The following is an 18,070-nucleotide window of genomic DNA, read 5'->3' as shown; positions in this document are numbered from 1 at the left end:
TAGAAGGACTCAGGGGATCCCTGAGGTTCCTTGGACCTAAGCTGTTCAGGGCTTTGTTAATTAATACAAGGAACTTGAACCAGACTCTGTAGTAGATAAGCAGCAAGATGCCTATTTAATATTACCTGTCCTTCTTCCTAGGGGATGGCTACTACCTTGCAATTGGAGGAGCAGTAGCACAGCACAACTGGTCCCATATCATGACAGTCCTGCAGGACAAGAAGTTCCAGTGCCAGTTGATTGACCAGTCAGAACAGCTTGGAATGATCAGCATCCAGGGGCCGTACAGGTGAGAGTCACAGGTGGGAAATGGACCCAGGGGTAGACTGGTTGTTCTTTTTAACCCATGACTGAATAAATTAGGATATTTGTTGTATACACTTGGTGGTTCATTCCCCAGTGGCATCTCCAGGTGGGTCTGGGAGAGACTTATCTCTGAATCCCTGGAGAACCTGCCGTCAGTCAATATTGAGTAGATGATATTGAGCTAGATGTAACTCAGTAGCCTGACTAGGGCTGGATCTATACAGATATAAAAAAACACTATGGGAAAAAAATGCTATAGGGGAGAAAACGCTCCCAAGGCAATCTGCCATTGACTTTGGATTCTGCTCTACAGTACCATCTGGTGTCACATTTTTATAATGCATTTTTAATGTTATAAATTGGTATCTGAAGAAGTATGCATGCACACGAATGCTCATATCAATAACTATCTTAGTTGGACTCTAAGGTGCTACTGGAAGGAATTTTTTAATTTTGTTTCAACTACAGCAGACCAACACCTACCTGTAAATTAGGTATAAGACTGTTTCCTCTGTTCCATGGGGCTCTGGATTTGGAGGCTCTAAAAAAAAATCTCAAGAGCCAACACCCCCTCATCCTCAATTTTAATGTTCCATGGCCAGGTGAAATACCCACTGATTTTTTTTTTTTTTTGGCAGCAGTTAAACGGATTTCAATGAGTTTGAGAAATTGATCAAGAGGGCTTTGTAAATTTCTAGTTTGGGGATTGTCTTAGATGGAAAGTACCCATATCAGCTCCTGCTTGTGGACTTCCTATTGAGAAGACGGGGTGAGATGGGCATCCTTTGGCTGGATCCAGCACCCAGGCTCTTCTTATGTTCTTCCTTCACTGGGATTTCCAAGTGGGGAGAGTTTCTGTTGTGCTCAGATCCTGCTTGCAAGGGTTTCCCATAATGGACATCTGGTTAGGCGTTGAGAAAACAGGATGCTAGAATAGATGGGCTTTTGGTCTGATCCAGCAGGGCATATTTTATGCTCTTATATCTACAGAATTATGGTGACTTCACAAATGCTATTTAGGAAAAGTGGGGTGGTGGCCTCCCCCTTTCCTTTTCTCCCTTCTCTTGCACATGTATTTATACCCACACCCACCCACACTCACACACTCACACACCTTCCTTTGGTCTTCAGTATTCCACAGTAGCATATTGATTATCTTGTCAGCTGCTTAATTTTACATCCTGAGATTCTGTCTGCACTATATGTTCAAAGCAGTATTGTACCACTTTAAGCAAGCATGACTTCTCACAAAGAAGAAGAAGAAGAGGAGTTTAGATTTGATATCCCGCTTTATCACTACCTGAAGGAGTCTCAAAGTGGCTAACATTCTCCTTTCCCTTCCTCCCCCACAACAAACACTCTGTGAGGTGAGTGGGGCTGAGAGACTTCAGAGAAGTGTGACTAGCCCAAGGTCACCCAGCAGCTGCATGTGGAGGAGCAGGGAAGTGAACTTTATTCCCCAGATTACGAGTCTATCGCTCTTAACCACTACACCATACTGACTCTCCTACCACCTGGGAACTGTGGTTTTTTTTAGGGTGCTGAGAGTTGCAAGGAGACCTCTGTTCCCCTCAGAGAGCTACTGTTCGCAGAGTGGTTTAACAACTGATCCCTCTTTCAAGAGAACTCTTGGAAGCTGCCTTATCTCAAGTCAGACCAATGGTCTATCCAGCTCAGTATTATCTATGCTGACTGGCAGCAGGCCTCCAGGATTCCAGACATAGGCCTGTCACACCCCTACCTGGAGATTCCACTGGGGATCGAACCTTGGGACCTTCTCCATGCAAGGCTGACACTCTCCCAAAATCGGCCAAGAGATTCCCTGTGGAGCACGTATCATGTCTCTCTGGAGCTTTCCTTTTCCTCCTGATTAGCTTTCTGAGGGCCCTTTCTTGCCAGCTGTCTCTGTGATGGCACATTTCTGAGGGCAGGCAAAGCTTTGCAACTGGAGTCTAAGAGGATTTCCACTCATTATCCTTGCATTCACACCCTTCATTTTCATAATGCTGCCCATGGCTGTGTTAATGGCATCCTGTTTCATCAGCCCAGAGCAGATCCTCAGGGGACAGCAATTGCTTGTCAGCCTTGGTGCGCTGGCGTCTGTGATGTGCCAAGGGACCCTATGCTCAGTGGGCCCCAAAATATCCTGGTCCACTAAAGATAATCTCTGGCTCCTGTCACTTTTCTGTGTCAGCTTATTCAGGGTGGGACAGGAAGATCCTCAAAAGCTTTCCTGGCATGTTTAAAGAAAGTGAGCACTCATTACCACAGATTATGGAGGAACTAAGATTTTCAATGTTAGCAGGAAAGTCTGGAAACCATGCTTTATGAGGAACAGTTGAGGGAGCTGGGTATGTTTAGCCTAGAAAAGAGGAAACTGAGAGGAGTTATGATAGCCACCTTCAAATATTTCAAGGGCTGTCACATGGAAGATGGAGCTAGCTTGTTTTCTCCTGCTCTGGAGGGGAGGACCTGAACCAATGGCTTCAAGTTACAAGAAACATCAGCTAAACATCAGGAAGAACATTCTGACAGTAATTGCTGTTCAACAGTGGAAAGTTCTACCACAAGAGGTGGTGTACTCTATCTTGGAGGTTTCAAGTAGAGGTTGGATGGCCATCTGTCATGGATGCTTTAGTTGAGATTCCTGCCTTGGGGTACATTCCTACCGTGGGGTCCCTTCCAACTCTACGATTCTATGATTCTAAGAATCCCTTCCCCTGCTCTGAAGCCACATTCTGAGAAGCGGTGTTGGAGAATTCCATTTAAAACAGGAATGAGTTGGGGCTAGTTAGCTATGCTCTTTACTGCTGCCAGCTTGAAGATTGCCCTCTATTGGGAAGACCTTAAAGCCTAATGTCTGATGGGATGGCAAGGGGAAGTTTGGGAGAAAGAAAGTCCTTCTTCACACAGCATGTTGTTGAACTATGGAGCTCACTTCCACAGGAGGAAGAGATGGCCACCAACCTAGATGACTTTAAAAAAAGGATTGGACAAATTCATGGAAGAGGAGAGGGCTATCAATGGCTACTAGCCACAATGGCTATGCTCCACCTCCATGGTCAGAGCAGTGATTCTTCTGCCTACCAGTTACTGGAAACTCCAGGAGGGGATGTTGTTGTGTTCAGGTCTTGCTTGCTAGTTTCTCATTGGAGCATCTCTTTGGTCAGTGTGGGAACAGACTAGATGGGACATCAGCTTGATCCAGTGGGCTCTTATGCTCTTATGGGCTCTGGCTGTTTCCTAACATCTAACATAAAGCAGAAGTGTAAGAGGCCAAACTAAACATAATCATACTGGCAAGGGATGGCCCCCTGTATCAGCTATGCAAATAGAAGTGATGTCAGTGTCAGACCTCCAGCTTCTCATGCTTACTTATGGATAGGCTACATCATAGAGAACTGAAGCCTTGGCAAGGCATTCAATGATCCAGTTATTTGACGTTGCCCCCGCTCAGTTTTCCTTCTTATACATGACTGGTGTATGTATGTAACATTCTATGGATTTTGCTGGAGTTGGCCCATGTCATTTTAACATTTGCTTACTCATTTTATTTAATGACATTTGCACAGCACCTGACTGTAAAAGAGATACCCCCCAAAAAAAGTTTAAAAAGAGAACGAAACAATCAAAGTATTAGTAAAACCACTTAAAACAACATTAAAAAATGAAAATCAGCGACAAACTAAAAAATATATTAAAACACACGTCCACATTCTGAACATCTAGGTAGGCTTGTCTAAGCAAGAATGTTTTCAGCAGGCACCAAAAAGAGTACTTGGAAGGCACCTTCCCAGCAGACAGTGAGATGGATCATTGGCCAAAGTGGAAGAAATTTGAAGGCCCTTGGTAGTTGCTTTGCGTTTGGGGTATGGAATGTGAGGAGGTGTCAGCTTGCCCTTTGCCTCAGGCAGCAACATATCATGGGCTGGCCCTCATGGCAGGGATTGTGGGGAGTGTTGGAAGGGTGTGTGTGTGCGTGTCATTCCTGGCAGTTGGTCGCCATATTCTCCTCACCAGGGTTCCTCTCCTTCCTCACAGCCGCGCTGTCTTGCAGGAAGTCCTGGAGACGGACCTCAGCAATGAAGCCTTCCCTTTCTCCACTCACAAACTGGTGAAAGCTGCAGGCTGCACGGTAGGGATCTCAGTGTGGATTTGCTTTTTTGCCATGGCAACTCAAAGCAACTTACGATATTTTATGCAAAACAAAAAACATGCAACATCAGCATAAAAAACCAACATATTAAAAGATAATTCTTTTTTTTTAAAAAAAACTACATTAAAACACCCCATCTGTGCAAAAAGGCAAAGGCCTGATGAAATTGGAATGTTTTTACCTGGCACCATCATTGCATATATTTGGATGCCAGATGAATCTCCCCAAGCTTTCCATAAGTAGGGAGCCACCACTGAAAAGTCCCCATTCTCGTATTCCTGTTATTATTAATATTTCATAACCCGACCTACACCATAAGGTCCTAGCGTGTGGATTGCAGTCATTTAAAAATGCAATAGAGAGAGACTCCCTTATCCTCATCCTCATCCTCTGTATGCTGTTGCATGCAGAAGACCGTAGGTTCAACCCCCATCATTTCCAGGTGGGACTGGGGAGGACACTTGCCTGAAACCCTGGAGAGCCACTGCTAATTAGTGCGGACAATATAGAGCTGGCTGGACCACAGATCTAACTTGGTATAAGGCACTTCTCTCTGTTCCATTGCCTTATAGCTGGCAAAATAATTTTCCTTTGGCAGAGGATTTGCCTTGAACAGAATTAAGTGGTGTGATTTGTTTGTTTGTTCTTTTATCAGGGTGGAAATAGAGCCATAAGCAGAGCTACCCCTGTTGAATTTCTTCCTGCCTTGTAGTTGTTAAGACATGGCCAGGAATTGGACGGGGAATAGGTTAAAGCCTAGCGAAGAGAGACGCTGAAGTTGGTGGGCTTAAAAAAGACAAACGAGGAGTGGGGGTTAATTCTCAAAAGACATGTCTAAAATGAAAAGCTACTAGAGTAGAATTCTCTGCTCAAAAGAGCAACTCCCTCAGCAGCCATGGGGTGGGAAACTGAAAGCGGATTGTGGGTTTATTTTGAGCTCCCCTGACAATAGAGCCTTGGCTGGGAGCTGTCACACTCTCAGTGGCGCAGCAAAGCATTTCTGAAGGTTGACAATCTAATCAGGAGGGGTGTGAATGTTCAGAGCTTTTTGTAGGTGGGTGGGAAGCTGGAAAAGAATTAACCCTTTCTTTAAATTTTCAGAGGTTAAGCTCAGAAAGCAGGGCTAGGAGAGGAGAAACTGCAGTTATTTTGCCACATGCCACAGAGCTGAAGAGTGATTGGAAAGCACGTGGTTTTGGGGGCTGCTGTCAGGATAGATGCAGGAAGCTGCCACCAGGTTCTTGAGCTTGCATAGACTAGTGTTGCTGGATCTGACTGGCAGGAGCTCTCCTAGAGACCCTTATGACCCAAGATCCTTTTGGCTGAAGCTGGTGATAACTGACCATGGTCCCTCATAAATGTTTCTACCTCTTTGCCTCTGAATGCCAGTTGCTGGGAAACGTAAGGGTGGAGAGTTGCTTTTGTGCTCTGGTCCTGCTTACAGGTTTCCAACTGGGGTATCTGGTTGTCCACTGTAGCAGAACAGCTGACCCTCTGTCCTGATTGATCTATTGTGATAGTAGGACCTCTATACCCAGAGAAAGTCTACCTTTGGATGCCAGGTGGTGGGGTCCTGGTTGAGGGCTTTTCAGAAGAGGCATCTGGTTGGCCACTGTAAGAACTGGATTCTGGACGAATGGGCCATTGGCCTGATCCAGCAGCCAGGCCCTTCTTATATTCTCTGACAGCTGAGGGACTCTCCACATGGCCAATCAAAGCTGATAACTTGACACTTCCTTCCATGTCTCACTTTGTTCCCTGTCCTTAATAAACGGATTTGAACAGCTATCCTCCGCTTAGGAGCCCATGAATATTTCATCTGGCTAATCTAGATTAATGCAACGTGTCGTGTTAAATGATCATCTCCGGAGGAAGGCTTGGAAATCAGCAGGGCTGACGGCTCCATTCCTCCGGGTGGTCGGGGAGTGGGGGGCTCATCATGCTGCTGACAGGCCCCCATTGTGCTGGTGTAATTGTCAGTGCCTCATTCCCTTCCAGGGGTTTGATGGGACTCAAGGATAGGAAATAAATCTGCTATTTTAAAATACATCCCGTGGGGAAATTCAGAGGACCAGAAGAGCAAGGAGCGAAGGAGAAAAACAACTGTGAGGTGTCCCATTGTATTAACTCAGTTGCTCTGGTGACACGCCATCTCCTGTCTCTAGCACCAGTAGGCCAACTGTCGCAAAGTTAGAACAAAAAAATATGACTGTAGATGGGCGAAAGGGGTGAAGAGCATGACACACTGAATAAAAACCCAAGTTGAGACACAGGACAGATTATCCTATTAGGCATGGGGTGCTGGCCAAGGGTGGCATGTCTTTATGTCCTTCCTTCCTTCCTTCCTTCCTTCCTTCCTTCCTTCCTTCCTTCCTCCCTCCCTCCCTCCCTCCCTCCCTCCCTCCCTCCCTCTCTCTCTCTCTCTCTCTCTCTCACGTAAACATATCTCCAGCACTCCACAGCCTCCCTGGCTGCCCTGTGGGATGAATTAACTTCCTGACATCTTCCCCAGGCTTTAAATGATGTGCTGGCACCCAGTGAGGCTGCAGAGAGGGTCAGGCTGCTGGTGAGGTGATATTTGGAATAAATGAAAAGCCATTCCCAAGGGTCCCCGGCCACTTCAAAACTAAGGCAAGGATGGGAAAACAACAATACCATTGTGAGAACATGGTGCTGAGGTAGATGGGCCACTGACCTTATCCAGCATCCAAGTTCCTCTTTAAGTTCCTATGTTCTTCCTTCTCAGGTTCGTGCCATGAGACTGTCGTTTGTGGGAGAGATGGGTTGGGAGCTTCATGTCCCCAAGGAGCACTGCGTGAGGGTCTACCGGTCAGTTATGAAGGCTGGCGCCAGGCATGGCATCATCAATGCTGGCTACAGGGCCATCGACTCTCTCAGCATTGAAAAAGGTATTTGGACAGTCCTTGATTCTATCTGCAGTGATGGCCTGGAGACAGACTTCTATCTAGCTCAGATATTGGGGATCCTGCACTGCCCTCTCAATGCCCTCTTATCATTCCTGCCTATTAGCTTTGCTGTTTGGGACTGATGGGATTTGGAAAATCATTAACATCTAGATGGCAGCAGAATGGGAAAGGCCAGCTAATACTGACTATCCATGCTTTCCAAGCCCTTCCAGGAGATCCCAAGGATTGATGAACCTGGGACTTCTTGGTCCCATAGAGGGGGAACCTGTGACCCTCTAGATTTTAGGCAGCCCTTATAATCCATGACCATTGGCCATACTCAGTCCATCTGCATCTGAAGGCACAGAGGTTCCCTCTGAAGCAAAGGTAGACAACATGATGCCCTCTAGACATTGTTGGACTTCAGCTCCCATCACCATCTCTGACAGTTGGCTATGCTGGATCTGATGAGGTTTGGAGTCCTCAAACATCTGAAGGGCCAAAGGTTTCTCCACCCCTGCTTTCTTGTTTTCAGTTTGTCTTGAAATCCTGCTGGAATTCCTGACTAGTTGTGGTCATGGAGTGAAGATGCCACTGAAACCCAGACCTGTATAATAACGGGATAATCAGATTTCCCCTCTGAACATTATTTGAGTGTTGCCATTTTGGATCAGGCTAAGCCTTCTCAACAGCCACTTTGATTCAAACTCTACTGGCAGCTGTGTCTGAATCTCTCTCTGTGTGCATGCCAAAAGCCCACAGTCATAATGGAGGCTACAGACTTATTTGCCCTCATTCCATTTCTGCTTCCCAGACTTGATTGATTATTTCCCCATTTCTCAGGCTACTTATGGTCACAGAGACATCATAGCTCTTAGGGGAAGGGTCATAGCTCAGTGGTAGAGCACATGCTGTGCATACAGAATGTCCCAAGTTCAATCCCCATTTGCCTGGGAAAAGCTCCTTCCTGAGCTAGATAGACTATTGGTCTGACTTGATAAATAGCAGCTTCTGGTGGTTCTAGATCACTGAAATTGTATTTCCTATCTTGGGAATACTATTATTATCATAGGAGCCAACTCCTAGCGGCTGAGGGGTCTTGAGCTTCCCCAATAAAATATTTGAGGGGGCTGGGGCCCCTCAGATTTGCTGGGCATTGCCATTCAAATGATGTACATGCACCGCATCATGTGATCAATTACCTGCCCCCCCCATATTTTATTATTGTTGCAATTTAGTTGTAGTAGTTGTAATTGTTATGTAACATTTGTAACATGCATTTGCTCTGAGTAGGTTAGGTGCTGGAAACATGGATTTGGTGGGCTGGTATGAAGTTGTCTCTCTCAGAATAGGCTTGGATGAAGCCCAATGTCTCTCAAAATGGGTTTGGATGAAACCTGATTGTCCTGTAAGGATGATCTGAGGGAGCATGTCAAAAAACTGGGCACTTTCTGAGTTGATCTGGGTGGAGGGAGTTTACCTTCCATTGCCAGGGAGTCATCTCTATGTGGTCTGTCTGTGGCTGTTGTGTTTCTTCTCAGGCTACAGGCACTGGCATGCAGACCTCCGTCCTGATGATACTCCCCTAGAAGCTGGCCTGGCTTTCACATGCAAGCTCAAAACTCACACCCCTTTCCTCGGGAGGGAAGCCATTGAGGCTCAGAAAGCAGCTGGAATATTCCGCCGCCTCGTCTGCTTCACCACTGATGAGTGAGTAGCCACTGGTAGGCAGTTGCATGTATCTGATGGCACCTAGCTCAACATTTCTGATCAGACTCTCAGGTTGGCCTTCAGGCCTCTCTAATTTGCAAAAGGACAAGGACTGTCACTCAGCTAGTAGAGCACATGGCTCTCCAGGCAGAAGTGTGGACTCCACACCATCTCCAGGCAGGGCTGGGAATGTCCCTTTCTGCAACCTTGAAGAGTCAGTGTTGACAATACTGAGATGGATCAATCTAAATTAGCCTCCTCCATTGCCCTCTGCAGATGTCAATGTCAAAACCTCTCCAGATCTTTGCAAAACAACTGCTACTTCCTATCTTGAAGAAGTATGCATGCACACGAAAACTTATACCCAGAAAAAACTTAGTTGGTCTCTAAGGTGCTACTGGAGAATTTTTTAAATTTTTATTTATTCATTTCGTCTATGTCAGACCAACATGGCTACTTACCTGGATCTAGAACTGCTACTTCTATTAGGTATTCTATAATTGGAATCAAATCTGCAACAGGCTAGTCCATGTTAGTCCTACTCAGAGTAAACCCATTGAAGCTGATGCACATTTTTAACTTAGCTCTACTGATTTGTAATGGATCTACTTTAAGCAAAACCTATTCACAGAAACACCCCCCCCAAGTTTTGCTTGATAGTTCATTATACTGAGAACCAGGTTTTCATCTGTGATTGGGTACAATTGGACATTATTTTGAATCAAGATGATGGACAGAATCTTTCAAAACTACCCTGATTTTAACCAAATTTTGCACAATGGTTCCTGAACCAGTTTTTATCTATATTTGGATCCAGTTGGATGCCATTTTGAATCAAGATGGCAGACCAAACCTTTCAAAACTGCCCTAATTTTAATCACTGATTTAAAAAATGCACTGACTTTTGCATTTCTTAGAATTCCTGGGCAACATACTGGGTGTGACGCTGCTAGTGTTGAAGGACTGGATGTTTTTGATGGTTCACATTTCATGTAGTTTAGCAATTACCTTCATTTAGAAGTGGGTGCACCATGGGTATTTTAATTTCTGAACAAGTTTGATGGCTAGTGTGCAGCACTTTTTAGCACTGACTGTTTCTGACAGCTGACAGATCTCATATCCGAAGCCTTCTAAAAGGAACAGGAGATGCCAGCAGCACTTGAAATACCGAAGCAAAGATTTCGAAACGTGCCCCTGAATTGCATCCAACCTTTTGACACATTACTTTGTGAAATTGGGAAATGATAAGCTGGGAGAGGATCTTATGTTGGATACTTGCAAATGTTTGTTTATTCAATGCTCTAGTCTCTCTCCTCAGTTCCTGAATTTGCAGCAAGGCAAGTTTCTGACATGATTTGCCCTCTGCCATAAACTTGCATCATACCTGATGCCTTTCTACCTAATGGCTTTCTCTGCTCTCTCCAGAAAAGTGCCAATGTTTGGTTTGGAGGCCATCTTCAGGAATGGCAAAGCTGTTGGGCACATTCGTAGGGCAGACTTTGGACATGCTATCAACAAGACAATAGCTTATGGCTACATCCGGGATCCTGATGGTGGACCGGTGAGTCTTGGAAGCAGCACATCTCCAAGTTGCATAGAGATGAGTGGGCAATTCTGTATTTGGTGCCAGGAGTGCAAATTATACTTGAAAATGCAGGCTTTCTGTTCCTGCCTTTATAAAACTGACACAAAACAGTACAGGGAGGTTCCATGAGTTAGCGCCAATGAAACTGCATCAGGTTTCTTTTTTGGGGGGGTAGTTGTTTGATTAATTGGTTAATTAATTAGAATTATTACTGGGTTGACACAACAATGAAACCCCAGATCGGGACCATGGGTCAAGTCAGAGTGAGAACTGGGTGGTGTGCAGCCCTCTCTGATGAATTGGTTTGTGGCTGTTCTTGTGTTTTATTCATATCTTGTTTCTTTCCTATTTTAAATCTCATCATGAGCTGACCCTGAGCTGTTGAGAGAGCTGTAGGGTAACTAGTTGAAATACTTTTAAAATGAATAATTATGAAGGGGCAGTAGCCCCACAGCCCCAAAGTTATTTAGCAGCCCCTGCCTGCCTGCCCACCTTTTCCCCAATCCAAGAAGGAGATACACCTGTCACTGTGGACATGATTTCCAGCAGTTTAATGACTTTGCCTTCCCTATGCCTTTAGCCTCTTCCCTTCTCCCTTTTGCTGGCATCTAGTAATGCAACAGAGGAGCCTTAAGCGAAAAGCGGGGGGGGGGGGGGGGGGAGCTTGACATCAAAGGGAGGGAGGGAGGGGTGGTGTGTGTGTGTGTTGGGGAGGGGAGGAATTGTTGGTGAAGCTGAAATCTCTTGACAGTTTGTTTTGGACCAGATGGACAAGCCACAAGGGACGAGGGCTTTTGTGTGCACGTGCAAGAGGTTGAGATGGGAACACTGTGCTGTCACGAAATGAGATGATGATAAGGTTTCCTTGGGTGCACTGTGACATTCAGCTGTTCCCTGCTGTGGATTTAGGGTCATTGACCAATTATGGAGTTTTTACTTGATACGTTGACTTTTTATTGATGAAGCTGTGTTGCCCTGTGTGCCTTAGAACAGGGGCTGTATCTCACTGGGAGAACATCTGCTTCGAATGCAAAAGATTCAGTCCCCAGCATCTCCAGGTAGGGCTGGAAGAGACTCTCTTTCCAAAACCCTAGAGAGTCACTGCCAGTCAGTGTAGACAGTACTGAGCTAGATGGACCAAATATCTGACTCAGTGAAAGGCAGCTTTCAATGTATCTGTTTAATTCAGCCTCTGCTTTCAGAACCACGGGACTGGAATTTTGCTTTTCTAAAGAAAAATGAATTGCAGCAGCAGAGTGCAGGTTCAATCTCCAGCAACTCCCATCTGAAACCCCTGGAGAGCCATTGCCGGTCAGTGCAGGCAGTACTAAGTGAGATGGACTGACTATAGAAGGCAGCTTTCTATATTCCAGAACAGCAATTTTGATGCAGTGTTTTTCTGTTTGTTTACTGAACTTTCCTTTCAACCACCTCCAATGTTTTCTTCACATTGCTTGCTACCCACATAACAGCATCCTTGAATTGATGTGTTCAGAGGGGCACCTCACCTCCAAAAAACCTTTAGTTCAGGCACTGTGAACCCCCAATTAAAGCAGTGGAAGGGCCCCCCATGCTGGGAAACAGTGCTGCTGCTGCTGCTGCTGTGGCAGGCAGGTGATGTTCTGCTGAGTGGACTGATCACCAAATGTGCCCTGCAGAATGCATTGCTCATTAAGCAGATGTTTGACATGTAGGGTTGCTCTTTCCCACTTGGCATGATAATCCCAGTCTCATTTGCATGTTAATAGCAGCCGTAAGAAGAACAAGGAGGAAAATTAAACGAAACCCTTTTGGTGGGAACATATCTAATACTTATATCTACATGGCTTTGTCTCATCTTCAGGTCTCCCTGGACTTTGTGAAAAGTGGTGAATACACCTTGGAAAGGATGGGGGTCCCTTACGCAGCTAAAGCACACATTAGGACACCCTTTGATCCAGAGAACAAGAGAGTGAAAGGGATCTACTGAGATGGATGGACAAAGGATTGGACTATGACTAGACTATAAGCAGGCTGGGGCAGGGGACAAAATCTTCAGGGTCCTGATGACTCAGCAAAATTCCACAGAGCTTAGGACCCAAGGAAAACTTGAAGAGCCCTGCTGGACCAGATCAATGTGGAAGTGACCTCCACCAATTAATTGGTAGTGGCCAGTGAAATGCCTCAAGAAGAAGCTCTGTAGCAGATCATGGTGGACAATCTGATCATGTTCCTTCCCCCCCACCCCACTCTACCCCATGCAGTGGAGGCTGGTCCATTAGGGCAATGCCCCACCAACCCCACTCTGTCTTCAGCTAGCTCCTATATGCCTTATTTCCTACTTACGAGAAGCCTAGGGAATGGCATTGCTTGTCAGCTTCCTCCTCCTCCTCCTTAGTCTCAGTGTTGCCCTTTGTAGAAGTCAGCTGGTAGGAGGATGGGGACAACACTGGAATTAGTTGGCCCTGCCTGTCACTGGCTCTGGCTCCACCTATAGCTCGGGTGCCCTGCGTTCCCCACTACCAGTTTCAATGAGGATCAGCCTCTACTGCCTCTATGATTTCTCTTCAGCATCCACTACTCCTGTCAATCTTACCATGAACTTCCTTTACGGTTGAGATGCTGAACGCCTTCTGGGACATATTGCTATTTCTATTGACAACTGGACACAAATCGGTGCGCTACTGTCTTGATTTCAACACAACCATCCAGCCCCTGTCCTGTCCAAGAAATCAGAGTTGGGTCACTTAATGGCTTTTAACAGTGTGATCCTAACCTTGCCTGCTCAGAAGGCCCGCTGAATTCAGCGGCAGCTTGGGAATGCAGCCAAACTGATTAAATTTGCTTACAAATAAAAGCAGTTCTTGGGATGAAAGTAGCAGACTTTCTTAATGATCTGAAGGCTTCTCACTGTCAGGTGGCATCTTAGAAGAGGCAGGTGGAATGCCCTGTCTAGAAGCTAGAGATAAATACGTTTTAGGAGCCAGTGTAGTGAAGTGGTTAAAGAGTCTTGGACTAGGACCCAGGAGGCCAGGGTTCAAATCCCTACTTAAAGGTGAAAGCTGGTGGGGGAGCTTGGGTCAAGTGCTCTCTCTTGGCAAATCCAACTCACAGGGTAATTATGGTGAGAAAATGGAGAGAAGGAGGAGAAGAAGAACCCTGCATATAATTATGTTTAATTTTATTGAATATTGAAATGAAAGTTTGGAAAGCTAATGTATTTGGAGCAGCAATGGAGGGAGGGAAAAAGAAGGAACATGGGGGAAGTCAGCTTTTAAATTTCTATTAATTTGGTGACAATTCATTGAAATTAATGGAAAATCAATAAAAATAATTGGCAAAAAGAAGAAGAACCTTGCAGGATCAGGCCAAAGGCCCATCTAGTCCAGCATCTTGTTCTTGCAGTGTCCAATCAGATGCCCATTATGGGAAGCCCACAAGCAGGGCCACTGAACTAAAAATATAAGAAAAGCCCTCCTGGATGAGGCCAACAGTCCATCTACTCCAACTTCCTGTTCTCAGAGAGTGGCCAACCGGATGCCCCAGTGGGAATGAGCACAAGAACATTCTCTCCTGTGGTTTCCAGAAACTGATATTCAGAAGGAATAAGGCAAGCAGGGCTCTCAAGCAAACCATAGAGTTAGAAGTGACAAGCCAACTAGAACACCCCTTTTGCAGATGCAGTCTCCTGGTCTTCAAATACACAAATAAACAATGATGATTAATATCTTTGTGTTCCTTCCATAGACTGTGAGGTTTGTCCATCAAGAAGAGTGCACATACACATTGCAGCAGGCTTGGTGTGATATTTGCAATTACATTTATTTATAAATGTTGCAGGTTGAGTTGTAACTATTAACGGGTTTGTGGGTGAAAAACACACACAGATGGTCCGTGTTCCTCCATCACATCAGCTCAGGTCCACAGACCAATCATTCCTCAACACAGAGGGCATTAGGCTCATTTTCTGTGTTTTGACACTCCCACTCAATTTGATTATTATTTTAAAAGACTTCCTCTTTTGAGCTCTGGAGCAGAACTTGGGGTGGGTCAGAGGAACACCTGGTGGGATCTGGTTTATAGGCAGAGCCAAAGGGGAGTCAGGCCTTGTTATGTGCCTCAGAATGGGGCCATCTATGAAGATACATCTGTGAGGCTCATTTTTGTTTGAGAAAAAGTCCCGTCGCTCACCCGCAGAGCTGCTATGATTGAAATCCAAGCATACTGCTCTCTGTAGGCTTGTTCTAACTTCTGAACAGAGCTTCACTCAACACCCCCACACACCTCAAAAAACCCCGGCTCTAGGTCTGCCTCCTGGGGTGGTAAAGAGATTCTCCTTTTCTCATTATCCCTTTATGAGGATTGCAGCTGTCTGCTTAAAAGCCCAACCTGTACTATACATTCCAAGCAGTATTATCACAGCTTAACAATTCTCTCCCCCCCCCCAAAAAAAAAAGAATCATGGGAACTATAGCTTGTTCAGGGTGTTGAAAGCTGTTAGAGTTACAGTTCCCAGAGTTCGCTGTGAAGAGGGATTGATTGTTAAACCACTCTGAGAATTGTAGCCCTGTTAGGAGACACAGACCCCATCCCCATTCTCCTAACAGTTCTCTGTACCCTTAATGAATTATTGGAGGGAAATAATATTTGGGGGAAGTTTAAAGTGGTATCATAGTGCTTTAAATGTAAGGTGTGGATGAGGCCTAAGTTAGGTCCAGCTCTCACTTTAAAGGCACCTTGTTGAGTTTAACTAGAGTGGGGGACACTGGGGGACGGACTAGGTTGGGCTCGCAGCTTGACTCTGGTTCCTGTAGTATCTCTTTGATCTTCGGTACAGGTTGCCTCTCCCATTCACCCTGGAGAGAGAAGCAGTTTATTAATTATTCATCATCATCATCATTTTACATACATCTCACGGTAAGTCACAGTAACTTACAAATGCACTATAAAAACTGCAAAGAAATATTTTGAATAACAGTGCAAATCAGCAACAATGAACAAGAGGTTTATAAATGATAACAGACTGAATGTTTAGCCTGAAAAAGAGGAAACTGAAAGGAGATACAATAGCCATCTTCAAATATTTGAAGGGCTATCACGTGGAGGATGGACGAAGCTTGTTTTCTCCTGCTCTGGAGGGTAGGACCCAAACCAATGGCTTCAAGTTACAACAAAAGAGATTTGGACTAAACATCGGGAAGAACTTTCTGACCTCATTGGATGTTTTTAAGCAGATGTTGGGTGGATGCTTTAGTTGAGTTTTCTGCATCAAAGGGGGTTGGACTAGATGACCCTTGGGATCCCTTCCAATTCTATGATTCTATGATTCTGATTCTGTGAATGCCTAAGATAGAGACTTCATCCTGCTGGAAAAGCTTGTCCAGACAAAAACATCTTCATTCGTTTCTGGAAAGTGCCAGCAGGATGTACCTGTGGCATCACAAGATTCATGCTGTTCTACAGAACAGGAGCAGCCATACTGAAAGACCTGCCCCAAGTTGCTAAAAAGCAGTAGTTCTGATATTTTAGGATCTTTGAGGAGAAACTCACCTGGGGAAATAAGTGACCTTCCTGGGTATCTAAAAGTGTATATTTAATAATAATAATAATAATAATAATAATAATAATAATAATAATAATTTATTTATACCCTGCCCATCTGGCTGGGTTTCCCCAGCCACTCTGGGCGGCTTCCAACAAAACACTAAAATACAATAACCTATTAAACATTAAAAGCTTCCCTAAACAGGGCTGCCTTCAGATGTCTTCTAAAAGTTTGGGAGTTATTTTTCTCTTTGACATCTGGTGGGAGGGTGTTCCACAGGGCGGGTACCACTACTGATAAGGCCCTCTGCCTGGTTCCCTGTAACTTGGCTTCTTGCAGCAAGGGAACCGCCAGAAGGCCCTCAGTGCTGGACCTCAATGTCCGGCAGAACGATGGAGGTGGAGACGCTCCTTCAGATATACTGGACCGAGGCTGTTTAGGGTTTTAAAGGTCAGCACCAACACTTTGAATTGTGCTTGGAAACGTACTGGGAACCAGTGTAGGCCTTTCAAGACCAGTGTTATATGGTCTCGGCGGCCGCTCCCAGTCACCAGTCTAGCTGCCGCATTCTGGATTAGTTGTAGTTTCCAGGTAACCTTCAAAGGTAGCCCCACATAGAGCGCATTGCAGTAGTCCAAGCGAGAGATAACTAGAGCATGCACCACTCTGGCGAGACAGTCTGCGGGCAGGTAGGGTCTCAGCCTGCATACCAGGTGGAGCTGATAAACAGCTGCCCTGGACACAGAATTGACCTGCGCCTCCATGGACAGCTGTGAGTCCAGAATGACTCCCAGGCTGCGCACCTGGTCCTTCAGGGGCACAGTTACCCCATTCAGGACCAAAGAGTCCTCCACACCCGCCCGCCTCCTGTCCCCCCAAAACAGCACTTCTGTCTTGTCAGGATTCCACCTCAATCTGTTAGCCGCCATCCATCTTCCAAGGATTTAGCCATGTCAGTTGCCTTTAGCTGCTGTTTAGTGTCAACTCTAATTACAGCCAATGTTGCCCCCCCCCAATACAGTTTAGAACATAAGAAGTGCTTCCTGGATCAGGCCAATGGCTCATCTAGTCCAGCATCCTGTTCTTACAGTGGCCAACTACAGATGCCCATTATGGGAAGCCCCCAAGCAGGACCTGAGCACAACAGCAACCCTCCCTTTTTATGGTTCCCTAAAACTGGCATTCAGAAGTAAACTATCCCTGGTCATGGAAGTTCTGCTATCACAGTAGACCTCCATATGGCAAGCCCTGCTGCCTCAAGCTAGCATCCTGTTCTTACAGCGGCCAGCCAGATGCCTGTGGGAAACCCATACACAGGCTGTGAGCACAAGAGCCGTCTCCCCATGTTTCCTGCAACTGGTACTCAGAAGCATTGCTGCTTCCATTGCTGCCTCAGGAGGCAGAGCTTAGTCATCCTGGCTTGTAGCCATCAATAGCCTTCACTATTAATTTGTCTAAACTTCTTATAAAAGCCATCTAGGTTGGTGGCCATCACTGCCTCCCTGTGGGAGTGAGTTCCATAGTTTAATTATGTGCTGTGTGAAGAAGTTATTCCCTCACTCTGTCCTGATAAGATAGTTGCTTTCAAAGACATTTCTTAACTTCCAGTCCTTTAAGTGTTTTATGGTGAGGACTGAACTTTCTGCACAATCAGGGCCATGTGCTTGACCTCTCAACTCTAAGCCTTTTGTTCATTATCCCACTTCTTTGGGAACTAGATGCCAAAAAAAGAGGGATGAATAGCAGAACAGGTCCAAAACTCTGGAGTGAGTTCAACCATCCAATGCCAAACTCAGGGAAAGAGGCTTGGAGCAGCCCAATTTTCTTTAGGTATGGTCTTCTCACAGTGCGACAGATTCCTGATTCCATTCCAGAATGCAAAT

The 18,070-nt window shown here is 45.5% G+C and overlaps 2 protein-coding genes across 4 annotated transcripts in view; one reads left to right on the top strand and one right to left on the bottom strand.

Moving 5' to 3' along the window:
* Positions 1-14,367, top strand: part of SARDH (sarcosine dehydrogenase) — a 48,661-nt gene extending 34,294 nt beyond the window's left edge. The window contains exons 17-22 of the mRNA XM_079961259.1: positions 142-289; positions 4,348-4,441; positions 7,209-7,371; positions 8,910-9,078; positions 10,504-10,639; positions 12,507-14,367. Coding sequence (XP_079817385.1) covers positions 142-289; positions 4,348-4,441; positions 7,209-7,371; positions 8,910-9,078; positions 10,504-10,639; positions 12,507-12,632 — 836 coding nt within the window. The 3' untranslated portion in view covers positions 12,633-14,367. The remainder of the gene's footprint in view (positions 1-141; positions 290-4,347; positions 4,442-7,208; positions 7,372-8,909; positions 9,079-10,503; positions 10,640-12,506) is intronic.
* A 78-nt stretch (positions 14,368-14,445) lies between these two features.
* DBH (dopamine beta-hydroxylase) overlaps positions 14,446-18,070 on the bottom strand; it is a 34,495-nt gene continuing 30,870 nt past the window's right edge. For all 3 annotated transcript variants that reach the window (XM_079961327.1, XM_079961326.1, XM_079961325.1), the window contains one exon: positions 14,446-15,498. In XM_079961327.1, coding sequence (XP_079817453.1) covers positions 15,364-15,498 — 135 coding nt within the window. In that variant the 3' untranslated portion in view covers positions 14,446-15,363. The remainder of the gene's footprint in view (positions 15,499-18,070) is intronic.

The sequence above is a fragment of the Podarcis cretensis genome, assembly GCF_951804945.1.
Source record: "Podarcis cretensis genome assembly, chromosome: Z".
NCBI lineage: Eukaryota > Metazoa > Chordata > Lepidosauria > Squamata > Lacertidae > Podarcis > Podarcis cretensis.
Note: the sequence above shows the minus strand (reverse complement) of the source record. Positions and strands in the feature narration are given on the sequence as shown.